Genomic DNA, 14,538 nt, shown 5'->3' on the forward strand with positions numbered 1-14,538 from the left:
ACACTCTATAAGCAATGAGTACTATCGGAATATAGAGCTATTTAACACTTATTTTAACAAAAGTAAATCACTTACCCTACCTTTAAGCCATTATGTTATAATTGTACAGTATATATTGCACCACAAGATAGTTAGACAATTACAAATTATAATTTGGCAAATTTCTGCAGGGTGTGAAGGTTTTCTATGGTTTTGCTATGAGTAAGATGTTCATTTATTGTTGGGTCTTTGGGTTGTGGGTTGGGTTGTGTTCATTATAATTGCAGCAGTGTGACCGTAGTACCAGCATGCCACCAGTAGGTGGGGAAGTATCACCAGTGTCAAGTCTCATGTGAACTCTGGATGATTTCAACCAGTAAAACTATGCCTGCCAGCCGTGCCAGGGAAGCCAATCAGACACAGGTAAGGCGGGTCTATCCCATAACGTTGGTGGGATTCATAATCAGGCCTCAAGGAGACTTTATATTCACCTGTTATTCTTGGCCCCTCCACCATTTCCATTTTCTGCTGCTCCCATACTTGGCTTCATTCAATATCTGGTCACTTCCACTCTAGTAGGCTGTAGGTGCAATGCAAGTAATCAGTGTGTTGCCAGATTGTGCAAGAGAAACAAGTGACCAGGTCTGTGAAAACAAGCCCAAAAGGAGCAACTACGGCTATTTGAAAATGGCAAATACAGAAGCTCATAACGCGTCACATCGCAACATGTTGTGAGCTTGTAAATCTACTATTTAAAAAAAATATTGGGAGTTTAAAAAAATGTTTTTTTTTAAACCTTTTAACAACTCAAATCTTGTATGGGGGTCCCTGGTACAACATATTTTCAAATGGGGGTTCGTGGACAAATAAATATTAATCTGGGGGTCCTTGGCTTGAAAAAAACCACTGCTTTAAAAAACATTAGGAAGCAAAGCCCAAATAAGCCACTACACTTCAAAAGCCTGAAGTTGCTTATTATAAGCAGACATGGCAACAAGAAACACCCCCCCCTACCCCACACACAAACACACACACACACACACACACACACACACACACACGCTCACACTCACTCCCCTACCTGGCCAGGAATAAGGCTCATTAAAGCACATGCATGCTGCAGTAACAGTGTGTTGTGATACTGAGTGATTTCTCATATATATTTATCAGGTGAGATGGTTCTACTGGGAATGCATGTTCTGTGGGAAATATGTTATATGGGATTAATATGTATGTTTGTGTTGTTGTGCCTTCACTGTGTGTAAGTGTGTTGAAGAATGTGTGGAGGGAGTTAGCAAGTTAGCATTTAGCTTGGCATCTGTTTCTACCACAGCTGCAGCCATGATGAGTGATGCATGTTTAGCTACTGAGTTGGATTGGAGTCAGATTGATGTGATGTTTGATATGTGATGATTATGATGTTTTATGTGACATGTGTCATAGTTTGTGCTATTACATAAACAGGATAGTTTGGAAGTTGAGTTAACTGATGTGAATTCTTATAAGGTGAATGTTTATACTGTAACTGTTGGGTAATTTCAAGTTAAACAGTCAGTGAGACTTTATTTATTTATTGATGGCACATGCATGCAGTGTTGGAGAGTAACATAACTACATTTACTCAAGTGTTTAAGTACAAGTTTGAGGTACTTTACAGGAGTATTTTCAATACTTTTACTTCTACTCCACTACATCTCACCTGTATTTTCAATACTTTTACTTCTACTCCACTACATCTAAGAGGCAAATATTGTACTTTTTACTCCACTAGCCTACAATTATTTGAAAACTTTGGTTACTTTGTAGATTTGAATTATTATTACAAAACACACATTAACCACTTATAATAAACCCTATATAAACTTTGGCTATTTGAAAATAGTCGATCTACAAGCTCACAACGCTTTGCAATGCGTTTGTAGATCGGCTACTTTCAAAAGACTGTAATACATTTCATACATTATGATACCTTGTGAAACGGGACATTCTGCATAATAAGTACTTTTATTTTTGTTACTTAAAAGTATATTTTGACGCCCAATACTGTAGTGCTTTTACTCAAGTACATTTTGATTACCGTATTTTTACTTGTAAGATTACTGGACGTTTACTTGTAACAGAGTGTTTCTACATTGCAGTATTGATACTTTTACTCAAGCAAAGAAATGTAGCACTTTTTCCACCACTGCATGCATGCTGCAGTGATTTGTCATATTTTGCAGAAAATAAAAACGACATGAGCACCAGTTGGACCCAGGAGTTATTTCAACGTGCAAACAATCGCTGACCATTTATCCCTTGTTCTCCATCATATAGGCTGGTCTAGCAAAGAGAGACATGGCTGAGATGGTTCCAGTTGAGGGCAGTTTAGCTCCCTGTCATATGGATGACACCAGTGTCCCTCCATCCTCAGTGGTGAGTGACACCTTTGTGTTCATGGAGAAGACACATCCCAACAAGATGTTAGAGAAGCTCAACAGGCTTCGTCTAAACAACACATTGTGTGATGTGATTCTGTGCTCTGGAGGAAAGCAGTTCCCCTGTCATCGTACTGTACTGGCCTCCTTCAGCTCTTACTTTGAGGTAAACACACATGTCAACATTTATTAAGGGAATGGCATTCCATTCTGTTTTGGCTTTCATGTAAAATTAATATCATGATGAATATAATGGGAGGTGTTATTTATTTGTTAGAATAAGTATGAAATACCTCCTATATTCCAATAGGAATCATTGCTGTTGACTAGAGTGTTTGTTCAGTAACAAAGGTCTCTCCATCACTCCAGCTCTTTTATAAACAAAACCAAAAAATAATACGCAAGAGATAATTGACGGGTAGCTGGTCATTATTGAAAATTATAGCCCCACAGGGTGATAATAATAATAATAATAATACATTTTATTTGTAATGCACTTTTCATTCACAAGGAATCTCAGAGTGCCACATGGTAAAACATCATCAATCATATAAAGTTAAAAAGCAGGATTTAAAAACAGATGTGACTAAACAACAATTCAACACGAAAATGCCCTCTGAAACAAAAACGTTTTCAGGCCTATTTTAAAAGAGTCCAGGGTCTGTGGTGCTCTCAGGTCAATAGGAAGGCTGTTCCACAGGTACATAGATTTGTACCAGGGACATCGAGGAGGAATCTGTTCGTAGATCTGAGGGTGCGGGTGGAATTTTGTGGGGGCCTAATTAATTTCTGTAGGTAGGTAGGGAGGGGCATGTCCATTTATGCAGTTGTGGGTGATCAGCAGGACCTTGTAGTCGATCCTAGCTGAAACGGGGAGCCAGTGCAGTGAAAATAGGACCGGTGTTATGTGATCATGCTTACGCACTCTCATTAGGACCCTGGCAGCGCTGTTTTGGATGTATTGCATTATGATAATCATATCATAATCATTATCATAATCATAACATAATCATTATCATAATCATTATGATAATGATTATGATAATCACCCTGATGAGCTTTAGTTTTCAATAATGACCAGCTACCCGTCAATTATCCCGCTTATTACATGGCTACTTAATAAATAAATGAATACATTGACCCAACAAAACAAAGTATTTCCTTGCTTACGGCAATGGAAGTATTCCATATGTGTTGGGCTGGGCGGACACGGTCGGCTCGGAAAACAAGAAACTGTAGTGGATCAAATGGAATACATTTTTGGTTACTGCATTGTCTATTTCTCGCTTCAAATGTTTTCAAAAACATTCTTGAGAGCAACGTTTAGTTGTAAATGACATGGTGTGTTTGTTTACATGGTTGTCATGTTGGATACGGCATAAAATCAAGCAGCGCAGGTTGATATGAGCAGGTGCTCTGAGACTTTGATTAGACAGCGGTCTGTTATAGAGATCATCGGTCATTATCAAGAAATAACACTGTCGCTGAATTCAGTGATTGACCAATCAGAATCAAGCGTTCAACCAAGCCGCGTAATAAGCCAGGATAATAACAGGATAATAACATCCAGTCAAGAGAGAGAACTCATACAGGATATGGTATAAAGCCATGTAATTGCTGACACAATAGGATGAATAGATCAAAATTGGAACAGTATAATCAGGACAGAGAACTGAATTATAAACTTCAAATATATGATATTTTTATTGTGTACACATTATGTAAATTAGAAAGGCCTAAAGCATGAGCTCTGAAAGCCAATATTTCACCTTTTGAACCTGAACAGGAGATGTTTACAAGTGGCATGATGGAGTCCAGACAGGAGAAGGTTGACATGCTGGATGTAGAACCTCAGGAGATCGACCTGTTGGTGGGATATGCCTACACTTCACAGGTGATCATCTCCTCAGAAAATGTGCAGGTAATGTATTCTCATAAACCTCATTCATTGTGTCCATTCTCTTCATTGACTTTAAGACTAGGGCTGTCCCGATCATGAACTTGTAGTTGACGATTAATTGTCATACAATAATTGTGATGAATGATTTAATTGATTTTCTTGTTTTAATTGAACATTGGAACATATAAATATGTGTTTGCCTTTTAGGCTTTGAAAACACAAATTGAACAGGTCAAATATGCCATAACTGAAATATACAAAGAGATGACTGACAATGACCAGTTCTAATTATCAAAATGAATTGTGTACGGCCAAAACAGACCATAATATTAAACAGTTTCATACTTTTTATCTGATAATTGTGTTTATTTGGTGCAGGCCCTGTTAGCAGCATCAAACCTGCTGGGTGTCACAGCTGTTCAAGAGGCCTGCTGTCATTACATGGAGCGTCGCATGGATATAAAGAACTGTGTAGGAATTCACTGCTTTGCTGAGCTGCACTCCTGTGAGATGTTGATGAAACACAGCATGGATTACATTCTGGAAAACTTCGGTCTTGTCTACCAGCAGGTCAGACATTGAAGGATGCATACGTACATTTTACAGATGTATATCGGTCTGACATTATTTGACTATGAATATTAACCAGCTACTGTCACTTGTCGTCATTGTCACTCTCACCTGTCACTAGTGAGCAGAAAAGGTTACTTCAGTAAGCATGGGAACAGAATCATCTAATATGCTGTATTGTTATGCCAATAGGAAGAGTTCCTCTCACTCTCTGTGGACAAAATGAAAGCGATTCTTGCCGTGGAGCGTCACATGGATATAAAGAACTGTGTAGGAATTCACTGCTTCGCTGAGCTGCACTCCTGTGAGATGCTGATGAAACACAGCATGGATTACATTCTGGAACACTTCAGTGTCTTCTACCAGCAGGTCAGACATCGATGAATGCATACATTTTAGAGCCAGATTGATATATGGGCCTGTTTTTTTCTTCTTTTATACATCTGTATCTGTAATTAGACAGCTTATATGTCCAGAACTTTAACGATTTTAAACCTGGTGTCCCTATTGTTTTCATATTTTCTTTTCAAATCTACATATTTTGTCAAAATATCATTACCAATATAGGTAATAGTTGGGCTATGGCCAAAATCTGGATCTCCATTGGGCATCGTTTTGACCTAAATACATTTACCAAGTTGTTTGGTGATTGGCTTTCTCTCCTATAAATCTGTGGTGACTCATATTATAAGCGAGGCCCACTCTATAGCTTATCAAATATTAAAGGTGTTTTATTAATACTATGCAACATGTGTACAAACATTCAGTTATAAACGAGGTTCTTTCGCTTGTCCTTGTCACTCTCACCTGTCACCAGTGAGCATTTGACATGAGAAAAGGTTAGTTCATGAACTATGAGAACAGAGTGGTAATATATGATCTAATCTACTGTATTTGTATGTCAATAGAGAGAGTTCCTCTCTCTCTCTGTGGACAAACTGACAGAGATTCTGGCCAGTGATGATCTCAATGTGTCCAAGGAGGAGCTGGTGTTTGATGCTGCCATGTTGTGGATAAACCACGAGTTCTCTGGTTTCCGCAGAGAGAAGTTTGATCAGGTCAGTTCCTTCTCAGTGTTTCAACTGATTAAAGATCGTGGAGAATAAATCACTTACACAACCTTTAAATGTTGCAGTTGGACTAGTAAATAATTAGTGTTCTGTTTGTTCTTTAACCCATTGAGACCTGAAGCCGATTCTACATGTCTCCTAAATCCCAACAGTTTTCTGAAAAACGTATGTTTCTATATCAGTGGTGCTCAATCTTTTTCATGTCAAGGACCCCCAACATTATATGTATCTGGCCGCGGACCCCCATCAAAATATTTAGTTCCAGGGACCCCCAGAAGCAACGATTTGAGTTAAAATGTTCGCTTTAAAAATATATATATTCAAAGATTTGCACACATTTTCACGATTTTTCAAAAATAGCAGATCTACAAGCTCGTAGCGCGGCACTCGGTGCCGCGCTATGAGCTTGTATATCTGCTATTTTTGAATAGCCCAAAGTGTAAAATAATGCTTTTTAGCTCAAATCTAAAAATGACACAGTTCCAGGTCTTAATGGGTTAAGGTGATGGAGCATGTCCGTCTGGCTTTTATCATTCCCTCCCATCTTGAGTTGACTACATATCTGGGTGATTATGAATCCCAGCTCTGCCAGAGGCTCATCAAGGTCAAGAACCACAGACCACGCAGGTCCACACTCACAGGTATCCTGCCATGCGTGTTGTAACTCTAGTTCTGATGCCAGTTCAGAGACAAATTATTCAAATATAAAAACATGCATTGCAATAAAAAGAGTTTAGTTTGCTCTTTGAGCATCATAATCATTATTGCATCATGATATGTGTTTTACAATTCAAGCTTTGATATAGAATGTTGCACTTTAATACATACATTTAGTTAACTATAACTTTCAAGTGTTATACATGGTATACACACCTTGAGTAATTATGTGACTGTTAATTTGTGCAATCATAACGTTCCACATGCTCACACATTACTCTACTGATTACTGTGTTTGTCTTCTATTCTTCTGTGCAGACTCACGTGAAGTGATCCTGATGTTGGGGGGATGGGAAGGTGAGAAGCCATGTTACAGCATTCAGACCCTTGATCCCATGACCGATCAGTGGAAGACTCTGGGGTGTCTGCCGTTTGCTGTATGGAGTCCTGGTCTGGTGGCTTCAGGTGAGAAGTACCTTCAGATCAACTGCAGTAGAAGTCGATCATACTGTAACAGCACACTGTAACCACTCAACCTGAATAGCCCAAAGGTAATCTAGGTCTCTAGTTTTCCTTCATTGTCTCTCCGACAGGCCAAAAGGCCTGTCCGTCCATCCTTCCGTCAGTCCGTCCATGTGTGTGTCATTCTGTCTGTGTACAGCTATTCTCCGGCACCGTTGGCTTGATCGCAGTGAAACTGTGCACACACGCTCCCTGGATGCCAGAGCAGAACCTCTGCCCCACATTTTTCACATGGGCATTTTATAGCGCCACCACAGTACTCCTACAGATTTTGTCCAAAAATCTCACAAATCGGTACACAGTATCTCTGATAGTTATTAAACTAAACGGGTCTTTCAGCCTCAAATCATGAACACACATTCCCACTAGGCCGAGGAAGAAATGCCCCTTGATTTTTTTTTAATCATTCTCATGGTGGCGCTATAACAGGCCGATTTGTGTTTCTACCTATAACTGTGTAAAACTTGTGCACTCCCTAGAGGTCAAGGATAAACCTTTTCCCTGTATTTTTCACATCTTCCTTTTATAGCGCCACCAGGAGGCTAACTTATGTAAAAAAAAAAGATATTAAGCCTTTTTCATATTTTATCCTAAGTTCACGCAAATCGGTACACATGATCTCTACAGTCATGTGATCAAGACGGATCTCTTAGATTTTTCATATTCCATCCTGATTGGCTAAGATTGACATCTAAAGTTTGCAGGAGTGGCCCGTTTTGAACAAAATGCCGCAAATGTCGCGCTACGTTGAGGAACAAATGCCACCCTTTTAACATTGTCCTACTATAGCGCCAACAGGAGGCCACATTTGGCAAAACCCCTGCAAATTTTGTCCAAACATCATGCAAATCGGTACATATTATCGTACATATATGATCGGCGAATTCCAAACATTGCTGGCCCAAAATAACCTACCTGACCTGGCTGTGCTCCGAGGAGCACTTTTTCTAGTATCATCATACTTTTTAATGTCTTTAACAGAATTGACATGAAATATTTAAGTCTTAAATTGCATTCATAATGGTCTTAAAAGGCATTCAAAAGTATTACATTAAACTTGCAGACAACCTGCAGAAACCTAAGTCATAACTCATTTGAAATCTTCTCTCGCCATAGGCTCTACATTGTATTTGGCTGGAGGAAAGTTGATTGATGGTTCAATCAGTAGAGAGATGTGGCGTTATGACGCTTCATGTGACTCATGGTTGAAGATGGCTCCCATGAATGAGTTTCGCTGGGACTTTGGTAAGACTGTCAAACTACAGTATTCAATTTAACTTTTTGTAATAACCACTTTGTTGGGTTGTTGCCTAAGGAGAAGCCACGGTCATCAGTTCTAATCAGTTTATTTTTGTTTTTGCACAACCCACAGGCCTGGTGATGCTGGACGGCTCTATATTTGCAGTGGGGGGCTTTAGGGGCCAGTTGGACAAGTGGAAGTCAGTGGATCGCTACGACCCCAACACCAACACCTGGCAGCTCATGGACTCTTTTGGCCTGCCAGACCATTGGGACGGCTCTGCTGTGGCCGCACTAGATGGGCTGATCTATGCTGTTGGTATGGAACAGGTCTAACTGAAAATGTCCAAAGCATTTGTCATTACGTATTAATCCTTCTCCCTCTGACAATGAATAACATTTTGTCATGTGTCCTCCTGGGGGATGGTTCTATCACAGGTGGGCCCCAGATGTTCAAGTACAACCCTCAAACGTCTGTATGGACAGAAACTGCTCGTCAGTGGCTTCCTACTACTGATTCAGCAGCTGCCTGTGCGCTCAATGGACGGATCTACGTTATAGGTATCATAACTGTTCTCAATCTTAATGACTCTTAGTTCCATAATAGACTCACTTCAAATTGACTGTAGTTTGGGCACATGACAGAGGCCAATAACAGTTGCCATCCTGTTAATTCCTGTGAATCTACAGGTGGCGTTATACGGCGTTATCCAGATGAAGATGATTACACAGATGAAGGGTCCTCATCTATGGTGTGCTACTACACCCCAAACACCAACAAGTGGATGCATTGTGTCGCCATGAGAAAGCTGCGTGCCTTTCCTAGCGTGGTTGTGGTGGATGCAAAGATCTTCGTACTAGGAGGGTCAAGCAGGAGCATCACGTAGGTTGACGTTTCATGAAAGTCTGGGAAAGGTTGGCTGCTTGTTCACACCAGACATTCCTCTCATGGCTTTTTGTCTCTCTTCATGTAGGAGTCAATATCCCATTGAGCGGTATGACGACATGACAGACTGGTGGATTATGGTCGGGAAGAAGCCCCAGGGTCGAAACTCATTCAGCTGTGTGTCTCTCATGTTGGGGAAGGATACATCTGCAGAGGTGGGTAAAATACTTTTCAACTGTTCACCGCTGTCGTTATAGTTAATTTGCATAGGTCAATTTTGGATCCATATACACTCTCAAATACAATATCATTGGCATCACTTTCAGTCATGGTATGGGGTCGTGGTATAAAAAGTTTGAGAACCCCTAGTTTAGAGGGACAAAGTAATGTCTCTTATAGACCACTGGGCGACTCCAGTCAACTAAATATATAGGCAGGGTTAATGTGGTCAATATATCATAAATCGTCAAAATTGCTTCACATTATATTTGGAATTTAGGGTCATACTGTTCTTTTTACTATTTCTGTAAACACTATTAAATACAATTTGTGAACGTCTAGATGCTTGTGTAAATATGACTTGGGCACGGGAAATGTACCAGCAATGTATTAATCTAGTTTTCAGTTAATAAACAATGTTTCTAACAACTTAATAATCTCAGGCGGCAAGACCCTGCAATTCCTTTTTCTGCAACACTTCCGTATAAACAAAAACTGTTATAAGAAAAAGCTACTGGGGTGTCACCAAAAACCGAACGAAAAAAGCAGCCTCCACACACTTTAAATCCATACTTGTATTGCAAGCTGTCCAAAACGAGTACTAAGATTATTGTACACAGTATCACTTTAAATGAAACTTATTTCATTCTGTGTGTAGCGATGCAAGTCTCTGAGTGATAAATGTCTAAAATGAACACTCAACTTCCTGTTGAACATTATTATAGGCGCAGAGGAAGCAGATCACCTGCACAAACTGCAACAGAGAATTCCGCTCAAGAGGCGGACTGAGCAACCACAGCAGACGCTGCAACGCAACAACACGGCGCAGAGCAAGCAGATCACCTTCACAAACTGCAACAGAGAGTTCCGATGAAGAGGCGGACTGAGCAACCACAGCAGACGCTGCAACGCAACAATACACTAAACCCTGGTGCATACTCAGTGGTGGACAAAGCACTCGACCCCATTACCCACAGAGTGACAGTGTAATAGAAATTCCTGGTCAAATATTTGTCAATTACAAGTTAAAGTTGCGCTGTCAAATGTTGTATACTCGTAGTAGTTATCTTAAGCGAAAGTTTTGAATGTACAATGTACATTTTGTTTTTAATATCAATGCATTGAGCTGTAGAAACATTCTAAATGCTCTAAATATTGTTCTAAATATGTCTAAATATGTCTAAATATTTCCGAAATACATAATTGAAAACGGCTGATCTACAAGCTGACAACGCATCACACGATACGAGTGAGCTTGTAGATCAGCTATCATTTCCAAACTTTTTGTAATGGAGCACATAAGATATACTTATGTTTTGTTTTACGTTTGTGAAATGTCATGGTTTTGAAAAGTACTTACAATACATTACTCAAGTAATTGTAATCTCCAAGACTGCTCACTTAATTTGCTTTTGTAACATCATTGTTTGAATATTACAAATATTTTTGCCTCTGAAAATTACTGTGTGGACATTCCTTTTTCCCTCTTCTGTTTTCAGTATCAGTGTGCGAGTATATTTGTTTGTTTCTTTTCTACGCTTTCCACCTGAGTGGAATATCTAATTATTTGGACTGTTTAAAAAGAGTGATTTTTTTTTTTTTTCTTCTCAATTTTGTTATAACTTTATCTGTAGTTTTTTGTCACCAACACGACTTAAAGTTTCACCAAGCAGGCCTGTGACCTCGATCTACAGTAAGTTAGACACCCTCCCTGTATATTGTCACTTTGCGGTGGAAACCTTGTATGTCCAGATCTGTTACTTTTCAGGATGTTCATAATCTCAGTGGTTCCAATCTAGTTACTTTATCACAAGCTCTTTTCATTATTTTGTTTAAATAAACGTATAAAAAGCACTTTAACACGACACGTTATGAGCTTGGTAGAACGGCTATTTTTGCCCCTTTGTGTGATGCTGTAGTATGACGTAGAGCTTTCATAAAGCAAAAAAACTAAAACTGGAAAAGTTCAAATATGGAGTGAGCTGCCAAGTCTCACCCTTTGAGAGTGAGAGTCACGCAATTTAACCTCTTCTCACGCCACACTTGCCATTTCACATGCTTTTTCTCCCCTCTCACAGCCAAAAAAAACAGCAACCGGGTGGAAAACGGAACGCTCGTCCTAAAACACACTGCCCCATTTTTTTTGCGGACCGTGGCTGCCAGATTAGACCCGAGGTGAGGGTGTTTTGGGACGAGGCGTTCTTGTATTCCATCACGCCCACCAGCCAACATGTGATTTCATTCACTGGCGTGTTTACAAGTTGAATTTGGGGAAAGAAAAATAATCAGGATCTCACAATGAGAGGATACAAGAGCTATCTGTGCAAAAGCTGCAAAGTGCAGATTTAAGCAAGTGTTTTAGTTTGCAATGCATGTCCCATAATGCATCACTTTCACATTCACATGATGCATTAAAGTAATACAATGCAGGTCCACAAATAACGATTTTTAGCAGCCTCTGCTGGTCATTACCGTCACTGCAGGCTGTTCGTTTATTCCTGCGTTACCCAGAATTCCATTTGTTTACACCGGAAGACGGAAGCGTTTCAAAAAGCGCTTTTAATTGTTTTATACTATCTGTGGATCGTTTCTCTTAGCCAGTGGAGCTTTAGTTACCGTGAGCTGTGTTTTCTTTTTCTGTTGTTTTTCGATCTTCAAATCCTACAATCTCTTAAAAACAGCGTGAGATTCCTTTTTGTTATTAGCGCGGTAGTTCCTGGCCAAACACGAAACCGGTGCAGTACAATTTAACTTTAGTTTTGTTGAAAAAGTTACCTAGTATTACTTTAAGTCTAGATGAGGGTCACAGGTCACTGTGATTATTTCACCTGATGAGGACCAGGTTAGTTATGCACATAACTAATAACAAATGTTTATATTATGTGTGCCTTCGGCTTCTTTTGCACATTTGATGCTGCTGCTAAAGATAGATACATGATACTGTATTACTTCTTTACTGCCACTTTCATGTTTACTTCACTGCCCTTTACATATCACCAGTTGTAACTGCACTGCATTTAACTGTGAATTTTACATTAATAAAGAGCATCATAAATGAAGTAGTATCCCCTGTGGTAACACATGACATGCAACATAAAAGCTATAACACTGGGTCAGGATTCAAAAAGGTTTATTTTAAAAACAAGGTAATACACAATATAAGTCAAAAGTGGTCACATGACAAGGTGCATACAGGTGGACAATGCCTGGTCAGATATTAATGCTTCGTAAACAAACTGTAATATGCTGCTTCCTTCTACGGCCTTGTTTAGACTGGCAGCCCATTCCAGCCTAAATTAGATTTTTGCCATATCCACAGTGGTGGAAAAAGTACTCAAATTCTTTACTTAAGTAAAGGTACCAATACTGCAATATAAAAAAAGTAGATCTGCTATTTTCAAATAGCCTAGGTATAAAATAGGTTTAAAGTGGTTAATGTATGTTTCATTATATATTGGAAATACTCAAGTAAAGTACAAATACCTCAAAATTGTACTTAAGTACAGTACTTAAGTAAATGTACTTAGTTACTTTCCACCACTGCATATCCAGATTGGAATCCAATTTGTTTTATGAAGTCTGAACAGAAAAAAAGTCACGTGGAAACCGATTTGTTCAAATCTGATTACTAAAGATGCGTCTCAGTCTGAACCAAAGGGCAAACTCCCTTTGCTGGAATTGAAGCTCACTTCCGGGTTCTTGTTCAGCCTGCTGTTCCTATTAATGGCCCAGCCGAATCGCTATTTCACCTTCTACTGTCCGTAATACATTAGAATCTCAATACAAATCAATGAGGTTTTGGGCGAGCTTTACACTTGGTTTTATTACCGTAGTAAACCTTTTCATAAACATTTTATGTGTTCAATCGCTACTTCAAAGTCTTTTTTAAACCATCATGATAAGTATGTGTTTAGTAAATTATGGTCCCATTAATTTTAAAATGAATGATAAAGTAGGGTATGTTTCTAGGGTTTCTGCTGGTTCTACCGAGTGAAGACCCTCTCTGTGGTTGCAGCCAATAACAGTCCGGTGGCATTTCGGACCGGATATAGAAAGATGGAGTATTTAAAATCGCTGAGAAACTGGCTTCAAAACGGGTCTGTATAAACCAATGGTGTCAATGGCAGATCTTTATCAGCACATTTGCAGGAGTACATATATCCCGCACATCAATAATCACTTGTCCAATATCCAGGTAATAACTAAATGTAAACAAAAAACAAAAAACATACAGGTAACAAAATGTAAAAAAGAAAAAAGAAACCCCAGTAGGGAAATGAGAGACTTTTCCTACTGGGGTGGTGCCCCTCTTCCAGTCTATTTCCAAGCTGTCTCCGGGCTCTTATTGTCCTGTTTCCACTTCTATCGTGAGCTCCGGTGAACCACTTGGAGAGAGCCTGCTCTGCATCCTTCTGGTTGATGCCTTGCGTGACGCCATTGTTCTTTAGCGCGCCTAAAATAAATGTAGAAGCCAACTGTTAGTAAATCTAGCTTGATTTGTACATTATGAAAGATACGTTGTGCCCCGTTTCCACAGCTGTATCATGTGACATTAGGGGTGGGACGATATGGGTACCTCACGATACGATATGTATCACGATATTAGGCCCACGATAACAATATATATCACGATATCTGAAAATGCCGATATATTGCGATATCACGATATATTGCATGAAATTTCACCAACGATATATCACGATATCTGAAAATATCGATATATTGCGATATCACGATATATTGCATGAAAATTCACCAACGATATATCACGATAGTCCTTGTATTCAATTAATAAACACATAAAATAGCACCAAACAGTTCAAAATCATCATTACACAAATACAGAGTAGGAAAAACAACGTATCACAAACTTTAAAGTAATTTTTTTTTTTTTTTTTTTTTTTTTTTTTTTTTGGGAGGATATCGATTATTTATCGCGGGAGAAAGTATCGCGATATATCGATATATCGATATATCGTCCCACCCCTATGTGACATGCCTTCTACTTTGTGTATTCTATCAAATGTGTTGCCAAACCGCAACATTTAAAGTAAGACAGATAAAGGAAAGAATGAAAAA

General features: G+C 39.1%; 1 protein-coding gene across 1 annotated transcript; it reads left to right on the forward strand.

Moving 5' to 3' along the window:
- Nucleotides 1-363: 363 nt before the first annotated feature.
- Nucleotides 364-10,333, forward strand: LOC308090910 (kelch-like protein 38; the record flags this gene model as incomplete). Its single annotated transcript, XM_080436183.1, has 14 exons — nt 364-402; nt 2,296-2,562; nt 4,183-4,317; nt 4,675-4,866; nt 5,059-5,235; nt 5,775-5,924; nt 6,439-6,577; nt 6,912-7,058; nt 8,232-8,360; nt 8,488-8,673; nt 8,793-8,915; nt 9,045-9,237; nt 9,329-9,459; nt 10,185-10,333. The coding sequence occupies 14 exons, from the start codon at nt 364-366 to the stop codon at nt 10,331-10,333; spliced, it is 2,157 nt and encodes a 718-aa protein (XP_080292309.1).
- Nucleotides 10,334-14,538: the final 4,205 nt, after the last annotated feature.

Source organism: Gymnoscopelus braueri, assembly GCF_963280865.1.
Source record: "Gymnoscopelus braueri genome assembly, chromosome: 8".
NCBI lineage: Eukaryota > Metazoa > Chordata > Actinopteri > Myctophiformes > Myctophidae > Gymnoscopelus > Gymnoscopelus braueri.